This window comes from Ascaphus truei, unplaced genomic scaffold, assembly GCF_040206685.1.
Source record: "Ascaphus truei isolate aAscTru1 unplaced genomic scaffold, aAscTru1.hap1 HAP1_SCAFFOLD_285, whole genome shotgun sequence".
In the NCBI taxonomy this organism is placed as follows: Eukaryota; Metazoa; Chordata; class Amphibia; order Anura; family Ascaphidae; genus Ascaphus; species Ascaphus truei.
In genome coordinates this window covers 315,568-330,095 of record NW_027455805.1, presented here as the reverse complement: position 1 = coordinate 330,095, position 14,528 = coordinate 315,568, and the positions used below count along the sequence as shown (strand labels likewise).

Here is a 14,528-nt window from a genome sequence, read left to right as displayed (position 1 = left end):
CTACCGTACATTTGTATATTGTGTTTCTACAGGAATAGCATCTCCCCTGTGGGCTTAGTGCGCTGATAGCGGTCAGGACGCCAGTCGTACACGCGCTAACATCGCGAAGACAAAATGAACAACTTTATCATTGAGTTTTTTATTTCAACTATTGCGATAAAACACCATCCAGATTCCAAATACATTCATATTAAGTGCACAGTTCCTCCTCGGGGCAAAGTGAATTTAACGTCTGCGGCATGGTTAATAGATTCAATGTATGTATATCTTTATTTATGTAGTGCCATCCTTGTGCATAGATGTGACGTAATAATATAACACATAATGGGAATAAGTGCTTCAGACATAAAACAATAGGATAAGCAGTCCCTGCCCCGAAGAGCTTACAATCTAAGCGGTAAGTAGGGAGAGCGTGCAGAGACAGGAGGAGGGTGTTCTGGTAAATTTTATGGATTGACACTATTTTAAAACAAGTAGCAGGCCATTTTCAATCATTTTTTCAATCAAAAAAAAGGCATTACCGTTCGTTCTGTCAATCTGCACAAGTCCCCAGGACGAGAGATCTCGTATCAGGGCGATATCGGGTGACATGTTAGACGTTTAATGGACCAACACGGACATGTCACTTGATACCATTAGGTTCCAGGCTACACGAGGAACCTCAGTACCGCAGGGTTAGCGGGCGGCGTTCTAGTGTACAGTCACAATTCCATCCAGAGTTAATGAATCCCTGTTAGCGCCAAGCCACTGACCGGCTTCCAAACAGTCTTATTATGAAGTGGCCCTTCAAGGTTACATTCCTCTGAAGAGGCTGCTGGTGAAATAATGAACCCGCAACAAAAAAATGGAAGATTTAGAAAAAATGAAGACTCAAGACCAAGATCACCACAACATGTACAGTACTATCAGGTTGTGTTAGGGCGGCATTTGGGGGTGGGGGGTGGGGGGTCTGCTGATAGATACTTTGGGGGTTATTCATTAAACTGTGATAGTGCCAGTCAGGACACTGTGGCATGGAAACTCCCATTGAAGCCACGATCAGTACGACGAAGTTTAACCCTTTGGGCGCCCCTTGACCTAGCTGCCACGTCATGGAGTCTCGCCCCCCAGGGACCCACGACATTGTAGCTCCGTCTTTGTGGAACTTGATCAGTGACGTCGCAATCACCTGACCACTCCCAGGGGCTGGTCACGTGATCGCGAAGTGACAGAGGGGCTGTGGCTCTCTGACCCGCGACCCCTCTGACCCCCGATACGTTCGAGTTGACTTTTGGGGTCTACGCGAAGAACACATGTGAGATGATGCCGGGCGAGAGGAAATGTTACAGCTTTATGCTGAGGGGTACATTATAGCGAAGTGAAGACTTCTGCAAGCTGCAAAGAAAAGAAGTGTGAATTGTTTGACGCTTATTAAAATAAATCCCCCAAAACATACTTCCAAATCATGAAAAGATGTAAACGCAATAAGAGATGCAAATTTGTTGGCATTCATGCTCGTTAAAGAGGTAAAACAAAGCTGTTAGCAATTTGTCAACCAATAGCTCAGGGCTTATAAATAAGTAGCATATAATGCTTTCTGCAAAGCATTTCTCAGCCGTCTTACTGCCTGCTCTTATTTGGCCGCAAAAACAACATGGAGGTAATGCATAGGGCACATGTCCTAAGAGACGATGGACTTATTCTATCAAGTGCGACGGCGTCGATTTGGCGTTTCTGTAAACGGAATTCAAGTGATTTTAAATCTGCGTTTTCTGTGAGAATCCATTTTGTTTCCCCAGACTCAATTCAGACTGAACTGAAAAAAGATTGTGTAACATAAGAAAAACACATTTAAGGGAAACAATTGATTTGTAGGAAAGTTAGAACAAGTGAATTATTTATAGTGCATTTTGGGCACAAGATGGCGTCTGTCCAAGGCCAAGATAAGAGTACAGGCTTTGTGCCCAGACTTTTCCAACGATTGTTTCATTGTACTATTGTTTAATGCTAACAAGCCATGCACAGGTTACATTAATAGCTGGGAATCCCTATATCAATCTGTTCTTAGAATAGATACGCCAGAACGTAATGAATGAACGACTCAACAATACCATTGAGCGATTAAGAATGTTCCATTCTCCACCCACAGAATGTTCTAGTTTGGGCTGTACCCGTAGATGTAGCTTTTTGTTATTTTGCTTTACGATAAATAAATGAACGGCCAAGACATCTGTTTTCGGATATTTCATTTGATATTGGATAAGAGGAAACGCACGATTACAGATATAAGGAACTTTCTTCACAAGGATATCATCATCTTTGATCAATCTTTCAGAATATTATTTTCAATGGACTACGTATTGCTATTTTCAGTTACATCCCAATTCAGGTAAATGGGGGTTCACATGAGGCAACCCCAGATTGACGTATTGATATTACACTTTATACAACGAGGCCCAATGCATTCAAAATATAAAAGTTAGTTTTATTTAGATAAACATTGTTCAGCAGGAGGTGGGTTGACAGATAGCAGAACATCTTTGTGATGGACCATCAAAAACCCTAACGGGCTTATCCGACTTAACCTTTTTTTCTGTAGTTCATGACCCACAAGGACCTCATCGTATCTGATTTTTGTTCACGACCCTCCAGCATGGTCCAGTTTCTATAACCCACATTGTTTTCTGACCACAAAGCTGCTTCTCTTTGCCAGGACAGCCATGGTGATGTTGGGTGGTATCCTTTGGCCTAACGCACTGTGGGGTTCAGATGACGTTTCTTGAATGTAACATGGGTCGGGGGGAGGGGAGTGGGGGGCCCTTGTGAAGTTCATGCTATTACTGCTCATTTTGTTCGGGGGGAGTTGATTGCATTCCCTGTTCATGTTACCGGGGGACGATTGGGACCACGTGATCGCTGCCCTACCCCGAACGATCCTGGAAGTTCTTCATACACCAAAGAATTAATAAATCAGACAAAAAAAATGACAGTACACGTTTCCCTGCTCGTGTTTGAAGGAGGTGTAATATAGGGGGCTTGTTTCTCATATACCAGAGCATGGGACCTATTTATTAGGGCAATGTTGCGTCAATTAAACATTTTGCCCTTTTTTTGACCCAGTTTCTTTAAAATTGGGGAGTGTTCAAAGGAAGAGTTACATGATGTCCACCAAGTTTAAGGTGGCGTAACTTTCTGGCTCCAAATAATCTGCATCGGGTGTAAGAAGCGGTTTATATTTGGCGATCCGGTGCACCAAGAATAGTACAATGCTTCAAAACACACGTTTTCACTACTCTAAAATGGCCTTAGTACAGTACGTAGGACCTCTCCTGCCACAAGTCCAATGGCTGCCACTTACACACCATGTGATCTTGGTTATCCATTTAAATCCCTATATAAAGGGATGTTGAAATTAATAACTAGCTATTATTAATGGGTCTCCAATTATACTTTATGGGCCCCCTTTTCTGTAGATAGCTGGGAGTAGGACATTTGGGCAGACGTTTTGAATATGAACTGCGTATTTGCTTTTAATGTGCTCCTCGATTTACACCAAACCCCTCTGGTGCAACCACAAATATACCCTTAAACGGCCCCTCTGTTCTGCCCCCGACATCTGCCTTATTACCTCCTCTCATTCTCACCTGCGAGACATCTCCCGTGCTGCCCCCTCTCTCTGGAATTCCCCACCGCGCACCATCACTCTCCCCCAGCACCGCGCACCATCACTCTCCCCCAGCACCGCGCACCATCAGTCTCTCCCCCAGCACCGCGCACCATCAGTCTCTCCCCCAGCACCGCGCACCATCAGTCTCTCCCCCAGCACCGCGCACCATCAGACTCTCCCCCAGCACCGCGCACCATCAGGCTCTCCCCCAGCACCGCGCACCATCAGGCTCTCCCCCAGCACCGCGCACCATCAGACTCTCCCCCCGCACCATCAGACTCTCCCCCAGCACCATCAGACTCTCCCCCAGCACCATCAGACTCTCCCCCAGCACCATCAGACTCTCCCCCAGCACCACAAGACTCTCCCCCAGCACCACCAGACTCTCCCCCAGAACCGCGCACCATCAGACTCTCCCCCAGCACCAGGCACCATCACGCTCTCCCCCAGCACCGCGCACCATCAGACTCTCCCCCAGCACCGCGCACCATCAGACTCTCCCCCAGCACCATCACTCTCCCCCAGCACCATCACTCTCCCCCAGCACCACCAGACTCTCCCCCAGCACCACCAGACTCTCCCCCAGCACCGCGCACCATAACGCTCTCCCCCAGCACCGCGCACCATCAGACTCTCCCCCAGCACCGCGCACCATCAGACTCTCCCCCAGCACCATCACTCTCCCCCAGCACCACCAGACTCTCCCACAGCACCGCGCACTATCAGACTCTCCCCCAGCACCGCGCACCATCAGACTCTCCCCCAGCACCATCAGACTCTCCCCCAGCACCGCGCACCATCAGACTCTCCCCCAGCACCATCAGACTCTCCCCCAGCACCGCGCACCATCAGACTCTCCCCCAGCACCGACACTCTCCCCCAGCACCGCGCACCATCAGACTCTCCCCCAGCACCGCGCACCATCAGACTCTCCCCCAGCACCATCACTCTCCCCCAGCACCATCAATCTCCCCCAGCACCACCAGACTCTCCCCCAGCACCGCGCACTATCAGACTCTCCCCCAGCACCGCGCACCATCAGACTCTCCCCCAGCACCATCAGACTCTCCCCCAGCACCGCGCACCATCAGACTCTCCCCCAGCACCATCAGACTCTCCCCAGCACCGCGCACCATCAGACTCTCCCCCAGCACCGAGCACCATCACTCTCCCCCAGCACCACGCACCATCAGTCTCTCCCCCAGCACCTCGCACCATCAGGCTCTCCCCCAGCACCGCGCACCATCAGGCTCTCCCCCAGCACCGCGCACCATCAGGCTCTCCCCCAGCACCGCGCACCATCAGTCTCTCCCCCAGCACCATCAGACTCTCCCCCAGCACCGCGCACCATCAGACTCTCCCCCAGCACCGCGCACCATCAGACTCTCCCCCAGCACCGCGCACCATCCCTCTTCCCCAGCACCACGCACCATCAGACTCTCCCCCAGCACCGCGCACCATCCGACTCTCCCCCAGCACCGTGCACCATCCCTCTCCCCCAGCATCACGCACCATCAGACTCTCCCCCAGCACCGCGCACCGTCAGACTCTCCCCAGCACCACGCACCGTCAGACTCTCCCCCAGCACCGCGCACCATCAGACTCTCCCCCAGCACCGCGCACCATCACTCTCCCCCAGCACCGCGCACCATCACTCTCCCCCAGCACCGCGTACCATCAGACTCTCCCCCAGCACCGCGCACCATCAGTCTCTCCCCCAGCATCACGCACCATCAGACTCTCCCCCAGCACCGCGCACCATCAGACTCTCCCCCAGCACCATCAGGCTCTCCCCCAGCACCGCGCAACGTCAGACTCTCCCCCAGCACCGCGCACCATCAGACTCTCCCCCAGCACCGCGCACCATCAGACTCTCCCCCAGCACCGCGCACCATCAGTCTCCCCCAGCACCACGCACCATCAGACTCTCCCCCATCACCGCGCAACATCAGACTCTCTCCCAGCACCGCGCACCATCAGACTCTCCCGCAGCACCGCGCACCATCCCTCTCCCCCAGCACCGCGCACCATCAGACTCTCCCCCAGCACCTCGCACCATCAGACTCTCCCCCAGCACCACGCACCATCACACTCTCCCCCAGCACCGCGCACCATCAGACTCTCCCCCAGCACCGCGCACCATCAGACTCTCCCCCAGCACCGCGCACCATCAGACTCTCCCCCAGCACCGCGCACCATCAGACTCTCCCCCAGCACCGCGCACCATCAGACTCTTCCCCAGCACCGCGCACCATCAGACTCTCCCCCAGCACCATCAGACTCTCCCCCAGCACCGCGCACCATCAGTCTCTCCCCCAGCACCGCGCACCATCAGTCTCTCCCCCAGCACCGCGCACCATCAGATTCTCCCCCAGCACCGCGCACCATCAGACTCTCCCCCAGCACCGCGCACCATCAGACTCTCCCCCAGCACCGCGCACCATCAGGCTCTCCCCCAGCACCGCGCCCCATCAGACTCTCCCCCAGCTTTCAGATGTTTAAACACTCCCTGAAAAATCTCCTTTTCAAGGAAGTTTACTCGCCGTACACATAACATCCAATCTCCACACTATGTAACACCCCCCTCCCCCCCCAAAGCCTTAATAACCAGCTGTCAGACCGGGCCATATTCTAACCCGAGACGCACCTTATCCTACAATAAGCAACCCCTTACCTTCTTGTTTCAACATTGCCCCTCATTCCCTCTAGAGTGTGAGCTCCTTGGACCAGAGCCTCGTTACCTCTCTGTATCTGGTTGTGCATGCGTGTCCTCACCCGTATGTAATGGTTTGTGTGTTTGTAATATACATCCCTCTGTGCCCCATTGTACCGCGCCACGGAATGTGTTGGCGCTATACAAATAAATGATAATAACAGTGAAGTTTGGTGTGTCATGTTTACACTATCGCCAGAAGCAGCATCTCTTGCTTATAACACAGAACTAAACTGCCCTGCTATGGCTGCAAAGCAGCAGCAATCACATCTGACTTTTTCCAGTCTAAACTAGATTAAAAACAGTATGTACATCTAATTGTATAACGACATGCACACACAGACGCCAATGAAATCACTGGTGCTTGGAAGGAATGAGACTGCAGTCCCAGTGAGTGAATCTTAACTGTGCATACAATTTCCCTTATTTTTCAATGCTTATTCTGTAGTAACAAAAGGAGGGAGAGGGAGTAGGGGGCATGATTCCTTATATGGACCAACAAGTAGTTGATATGTTACAAGATTTCCATCCTCTCAGGGTCAGGTAACACAATGAAGTAATGTGGTACTGGGGTTACACACAGAAGGACCCCGAGAGATGGAAAGCTTGTGGTACTGGGGTTACACGGTGACGGACCCCAAGAGGTTGGAAAGCTTGTGGTACTGGGGTTACACGGTGACGGACCCTGAGAGGTTGGAAAGCTTGTGGTACTGGGGTTACACGATGACGGACCCCGAGAGGTTGGAAAGCCTGTGGTACTGGGGTTACACGATGGAGGACCCTGAGAGGTTGGAGAGCTTGTGGTACTGGGGTTACACACAGAAGGACCCTGAGAGATTGGAAAGCTTGTGGTCCTGGGGTTACACACAGAAGGACCCTGAGAGGTTGGAGAGCTTGTGGTACTGGGGTTACACGGTGACGGACCCTGAGAGATTGGAAAGCTTGTGGTACTGGGGTTACACACAGAAGGACCTTGAGAGATTGGAGAGCTTGTGGTACTGGGGTTACACGGGACCCTGAGAGGTTGGAAAGCTTGTGGTACTGGGGTTACACGGTGACGGACCCTGAGAGGTTGGAAAGCTTGTGGTACTGGGGTTACACGGTGACGGACCCTGAGAGGTTGGAAAGCTTGTGGTACTGGGGTTACACGATGAAGGACCCTGAGAGGTTGGAGAGCTTGTGGTACTGGGGTTACACACAGAAGGACCCTGAGAGATTGGAAAGCTTGTGGTACTGGGGTTACACACAGAAGGACCCTGAGAGATTGGAGAGCTTGTGGTACTGGGGTTACACGGGACCCTGAGAGGTTGGAAAGCTTGTGGTACTGGGGTTACACGGTGACGGACCCTGAGAGGTTGGAAAACTTGTGGTACTGGGGTTACACGTGACGGACCCTGAGAGGTTGGAAAGCTTGTGGTACTGGGGTTACACGATGAAGGACCCTGAGAGGTTGGAAAGCTTGTGGTACTGGGGTTACACAATGACAGACCCTGAGAGGTTGGAAAGCTTGTGTTTCTGGGGTTACCCGATGAAGGACCCTGAGAGGTTGGAGAGCTTGTGGTACTGGGGTTACACCATGACGGACCCAGAGAGGTTGGAAACTTGTGGTACTGGGGTTACACGATGATGGACCCTGAGAAGTTGGAAAGCTTGTGGTACTGGGGTTACACGATGACGGACCCTGAGAGGTTGGAAAGCTTGTGGCACTGGGGTTACACGATGAAGGACCCTGAGAGGTTGGAAAGCGTGTGGCACTGGGGTTACACGATGAAGGACCCTGAGAGGTTGGAAAGCTTGTGGTACTGGGGTTACACGATGAAAGGACCCTGAGAGGTTGGAAAGCTTGCGGTACTGGGGTTACCCGATGAAGGACCCTGAGAGGTTGGAAAGCTTGTGGTACTGGGGTTACACGATGAAGGACCCTGAGAGGTTGGAAAGCTTGTGGTACTGGGGTTACACGATGACGGACCCTGAGGAGGTTGGAAAGCTTGTGGTACTGGGGTTACACGATGACGGACCCTGAGAGGTTGGAAAGCTTGTGGTACTGGGGTTACACCATGACGGACCCTGAGAGGTTGGAAAGCTTGTTGTACTGGGGTTACACGATGACGGACCCTGAGTGGTTGGAAAGCTTGTTGCACTGGGGTTACACGATGACGGACCCTGAGAGGTTGGAAAGCTTGTGGTACTGGGGTTACACGATGAAGGACCCCGAGAGGTTGGAAAGTTGGTGGTACTGGGGTTACACGATGAAGGACCCTGAGAGGTTGGAAAGTTTGTGGTACTGGGGTTACACGATGATAAACCCTGAGAGGTTAGAAAGCTTGTGGTACTGGGGTTACATGATGACAAACCCTGAGAGGTTGGAAAGCTTGTGGTACTGGGGTTACACGATGAAGGACCCCGAGAGGTTGGAAAGCTGGTGGTACTGGGGTTACACGGTGACGGACCCTGAGAGGTTGGAAAGCGTGTGGTACTGGGGTTACACAATGGACCCTGAGAGGTTGGAAAGCTTGTGGTACTGGGGTTACACGATGACGGACCCTGAGAGGTTGGAAAGCTTGTGGTACTGGGGTTACACGATGAAGGACCCTGAGAGGTTGGAAAGCTTGTGGTACTGGGGTTACACGATGAAGGACCCCGAGAGGTTGGAAAGCTGGTGGTACTGGGGTTACACTATTACGGATCCGAGAGGTTGGAAAGTTTGTAACATATCAACTACTTGTTGGTCCAATAAAACGTATCATACCCCCTCCTCCCTCTCCCTCCTCTGTTAATACATGGAAGAAAGGACCAACATGCCCCCCCCCCCTCCTTCTTTGCTTGTTCCGTAGGGTTTCTTACCCGTTCTGTATCCGGTGTTATTCAGATACACAGAAAACGTGCGGGTCTCGTGCTGCGCCTGCCAGGACGGAGAAGAGCAGTTCTCATTGTTGGTGTAGGTGTTGTGATTGTGGACGTATTTCCCGGTGAGGATGGAGGAGCGGGACGGACAGCACATGGGCGTGGTTACAAAGGCGTTGATGAAGTGGGTCCCTCCATGCTCCATGATCCGTTTCGTCTTGTTCATCACTTGCATGGAGCCTGGAATGAAGAGGCACAAGCAATTAGGTTTGTTCTTGTCTGAACCACCTTAAAATGACAACTGCAAAAAAGCAAGAAGCGGCCGTGAATAAGAAATCTCCCGATGCTTTTATTACAATGTAGTAGGCAGCACGGACTGGTTATCAGAAAGAAGGTCATGGAACTATTGCAACTATTTTAGTGCTTAAAAAACTGCTATACTGCTAGACAGGGGAGGGAGAGCCGGGACAACAAGAGAGAGGTGGGGGAGGGAGATCTGGGGGGGGTGTGGGAGGGAGAGGTGGGGGTGTGGGGGAGGGAGCGCTGGGGGTGTGGGGGAGGGAGAGGTGGGGATGTGGGGGAGGGAGATCTGGGGGTGTGGGGAAGGGAGAGCCGGGACAACAAGAGAGAGGTGGGGGTGTGGGGGAAGGAGATCTGGGGGTGGGGGGGGAGGTAGATCTGGGGGTGGGGGGGAGGGAGAGGTGGGGGGGTGTGATGGATGGGATGGGGGGGGGTCTCACAATAGACTGACACTGGAAGGGAGGGGCCCCGTGGAAACTCTAGTCCTGGGCCCTGGGAAAGCGATCTGCAGCCAGAATATAGAACAATGGGCGAATAGCTTCATATTAGAGACAGTAACATGTTACTTATGTGGAGCTGCTGGCTGGGAATTCGTTTTTCTGAGAAGATCATTGAATGGTTAGCAGATGCAATGCCAAAGAGTAGGGACGGGTTAAACCGCTCCCTGGCTTGATTTCCCCCAGCATATTATTTCCAATAATGTTTATTAAATTATGTTTGAATTCAGTCAATTTAAAACCATGACATTTCATAGAAAAGAACCCACTAGAATGCACGGAACGCTTAGTAAGACCACGGGTGTCGTTACGCTATAGGGGCAAATGTAATAAGCATCGCGACTCAACAGGACACTGCACAGCCCATTTAGTTGAGTAAGGTACCCTACCTCCTGGAGTATCCCTGCTCAATTCTGGAATTCGTAATGTAATTATGTCATTTATCTGAAAGCAACAGCTGTGCCCACTTTTCTGTGAGGGATCAGAGGGAAAGCCTTCATAATAACAATGTTATTCCATATAGCGCCTGTCTCCCAACAGGACACACAGCGCGTCACAATTACAGTACAGCACGCGGTACGCAGCACACAGGAATGTTACAGACGCAGACCCTGCCCAGGTGAGCTTACAATCTATGTTTGGTGCGTGAGGCACAGGGAGATAAAGTGACTCGCCCAAGGTCACAAGGAGCTGACACCGGGAACTGACCCCATCACCAGTCAGTGCCACTACTCACCGAGCCGTTTCTTGTCCCTACTCTATTGGTTCATATTTACTAAGCAGTGTGATGTCATAATGCACCTTCCATCCCATCCACTTGTAGGGGCTACAAAGTGTCTTCCGCAGCCGACTACCCAGAACCGCCAAACAGCGGAGTGGAGAGCTGGAACAACTGTCCCCAGCCCAGCGGCTCCGGTAGGACCGGACGGCTTATACCGGAAGTGACTCCACTTGGGTGACCGACCGCCCGCCTGACCCCTCCTCCCCATCCCCAGGTCAACACTGTCCTGAGTCCTTTAAAAGCTGGTGGCGGACCCTTTAGCACGGTTTAGTAAATAAGGCCCACTGTCCTTTGTTTTGGAGGGGCGCAAAGTACGAAATATCAATGATCTCAGGAGTCGGTAATGATGACATTTTAAACGGGCCGTTCCCCCTGCATTTCCGGGAAAGGTTCCTTCCCCGTACTGCACAGCTGAGGGTCTGTTATTCCCCCACGCTGACAGGTCTTTAATCTGACACCAAAGCCAATATGGCTTATTACTTATTACAATGTCACGAGGTGCGCAGCGCTATTACACTACATATTGCATGAAAGGGTCTATAGCCGGGGCGGCAAATTACAGTCCTCAGGGGCCACCAACAGGTCAAGTGCTCAGAATATCCCTGCTTCAGCACAGATGGCTCAGTCATTGACTGAGCCACTGACTGAGCCACCTGTGCTGAAGCAGGGATATCCTTAAAACCTGACCTGTTGGTGGCCCCTCAGGACTGGAGTTTGCCGCCCCGGCTATAGGGGTTATTTAGTGAAGTCTCCACACTTAAGGGCAAAACCCGTGCAAAAGAATTGCACCGCATTTATCGAAGGGAAAAAATCCAATGCGCTCCCTCTCCTTGGATATATAGGGGGCGGGATGTTACACTGGGGGTTCCTTGGATATTATAGGGGGTGGGATGTTACACTGGGGGTTCCTTGGATATATAGGGGGCGGGATGTTACACTGGGGGTTCCTTGGATATATAGGGGGCGGGATGTTACACTGGGGGTTCCTTGGATATATAGGGGGCGGGATGTTACACTGGGGGTTCCTTGGATATATAGGGGGCGGGATGTTACACTGGGGGTTCCTTGGATATATAGGGGGCGGGATGTTACACTGGGGGTTCCTTGGATATATAGGGGGCAGAATGTTACACTGGGGATTCCTTGGATATACAGGGGGCGGGATGTTACACTGGGGGTTCCTTGGATATACAGGGGGCGGGATGTTACACTGGGGGTTCCTTGGATATATAGGGGGCGGGATGTTACACTGGGGGTTCCTTGGATATACAGGGGGCGGGATGTTACACTGGGGGTTCCTTGGATATATAGGGGGCGGGATGTTACACTGGGGGTTCCTTGGATATATAGGGGGCGGGATGTTACACTGGGGGTTCCTTGGATATATAGGGGGCGGGATGTTACACTGGGGGTTCCTTGGATATATAGGGGGCGGGATGTTACACTGGGGGTTCCTTGGATATATAGGGGGCGGGATGTTACACTGGGGGTACCTTGGATATATAGGGGGCGGGATGTTACACTGGGGGTTCCTTGGATATATAGGGGGCGGGATGTTACACTGGGGGTTCCTTGGATATATAGGGGGCGGGATGTTACACTGGGGGTTCCTTGGATATATAGGGGGCGGGATGTTACACTGGGGGTTCCTTGGATATGTAGGGGGCGGGATGTTACACTGGGGGTTCCTTGGATATATAGGGGGCGGGATGTTACACTGGGGGTTGACCCGATTTTGCTGCTAGTAAATATAACCTGTCACCCGAGGTGCTAATCATTAACCCTTTCCTTGCAAAACAAGGAGGCAGGTGGGAAGAAAGAACAGTTCCGTGTAGGAAGCGGATTTAAACTCGGAATGAAGACGCATTTATTGGGGAACAACCTATAGGAAAAAGTACCCGGGCGAAATGTAATCAGGAAAGGGATTAGGTATTCAAAGCAAAGAATAATTAGCGACACTAACGCTTGTGATGTCATTTTAATGCGGCCCTTACAAAATGAAAAGCTCCGACGCATAACTGAGTTAGTTTGAAATGGCGTTCAATCCTAAGAGGGAAACACAGGGGCCGCCAGCTCCAGTCCTCTAGCGCCACCACCAGGTCAGGTATTAGGAAAACAGGTCGTCCTCGCTATCCAACGTTTCACTTTACAGCGTATGGCGTATCCAACGCTTTACAATGCAACCCTACGGGCCGTTATCCGACGCCTGAATGCGTTACCCGACGCTCACCGCCACTGACTAACATGGGACTCACTTTACAACGGTTTCACTGTCCAGCGCTACTTCCAGAACGGATCCCGTTGAATAACCGAGTACTGCCTGTATCCCCGCTTCAGTCTTCGTCTGAGACACTGATTGAGCCACCTGTGCTGAAGCAGGGATATCCTGAAAATCCGACCCGCTGGTGGCCCTAGAGGATTGGAGTTGGCCACCCCTGGAAGACTATTTCCCTCTTACGAGAAAGGATTGAACGCCATTTCAAACTAACTCACTTGTTACGTTATCGAAAAGAAAATGTATATACTGCTGCCCTACTTCGGGAAGAGCAGTGCACGGGCATGGATACACTGCTCCTTCCGTAAGCGCGTCATCTGCCATCTTGTTTCTGCTTCTGCCTAATGTTAACGTGCAAACGGTAAACCCTCACATTAACCAGGGATACAGGAAGGGATGGGGGCGGAAGGATGTTTTCTCAACACAGCATTAAAATGATTCCTTGGATATGACAGAAGCATCGGAGCAGACACGATCCTGCATGTTAGATCTGTCCCCGGAGGACGGTAACCTGCTTTAATAAAACTGCTGCGGTGGACAAGTGCCTCATAACTCAACAATTATCGATGGGAAAACATATGATCTAATCTCCCTGCGCAGCCGGAGAGCTAATTCAGGCTGACAGGTCAGAGGAGCGCCAGGACGCGGAATACACTTCCAGGCAATCTTAAGTAGGCCAAGCTTTAAATATTTAAACCGGCAGCCCAACAAACTAATATTTAATCACTACAACCTTTCAAACCAAAGACACGCCGCCTCAGAGACACATCCAATATGACAAATTATACAGTTAAATACGGGTCTGGTTTTCTTCTCACAAGTGAGGGGTCATTTAGTTAAATTCTTTGGCGAAAGCGCTTTAAGCCTGCGCCCCCGCCGCGGTGACCCTCTTCGGTCTCGCAGTCTTAACGCTGTCTGTACCGCTCTGGTGGAGGAAGAAGTCTTGATAGACTGGTCATTCGCAGGCGCGTCACAAGACCTGCTATTAACCTGTGAATGACCAGTCTATGAAGACGTCTTCCTCCATCCGAGCGGGAAATAATATTATTATTATAATATATAATGTTTCATATTGCATGCATCACTGACGCTTCTCGTCTTGTGTTACATACATGAGGTCACACTCACAGTAGCGCTCCTTTTGACGCAAATAACGGCAGTGGAGAGTTGGCTGCGGCAAAACGGCCGCAACCACACGTCCTAGAGACCAGTGTGCGGCAGAGTAAGTAGGATCGCACTCTCGCGTTTCGACACAACTAGACCCGGGTTCTCCTTGCCATAAAACAGGACCAGGATTCCGGCACCGATGACTTTGTGTTCATCTTCAAACTTGCCCCGACCCCCTTTTCATGGCTGCAGAACAATAGGTCTTGATAACCGTCGACCTTTTGAAGACTTTGTACCATTCCCATGTCTGCAAATTATCCCAGAGGCGAAATAAAAGGCCCGGCAATCTTCCCCTAACTGAAGCA

The 14,528-nt window shown here is 51.4% G+C and overlaps 1 protein-coding gene across 5 annotated transcripts in view; it reads right to left on the bottom strand.

Annotated features, from left to right (window-relative positions):
* The window catches only part of SULF2 (sulfatase 2), a 244,079-nt gene that overhangs the window by 62,213 nt on the left and 167,338 nt on the right, over positions 1 to 14,528 (bottom strand). For all 5 annotated transcript variants that reach the window (XM_075583093.1, XM_075583098.1, XM_075583096.1 and 2 more), the window contains one exon: positions 9,204 to 9,443. In XM_075583093.1, coding sequence (XP_075439208.1) covers positions 9,204 to 9,443 — 240 coding nt within the window. The remainder of the gene's footprint in view (positions 1 to 9,203; positions 9,444 to 14,528) is intronic.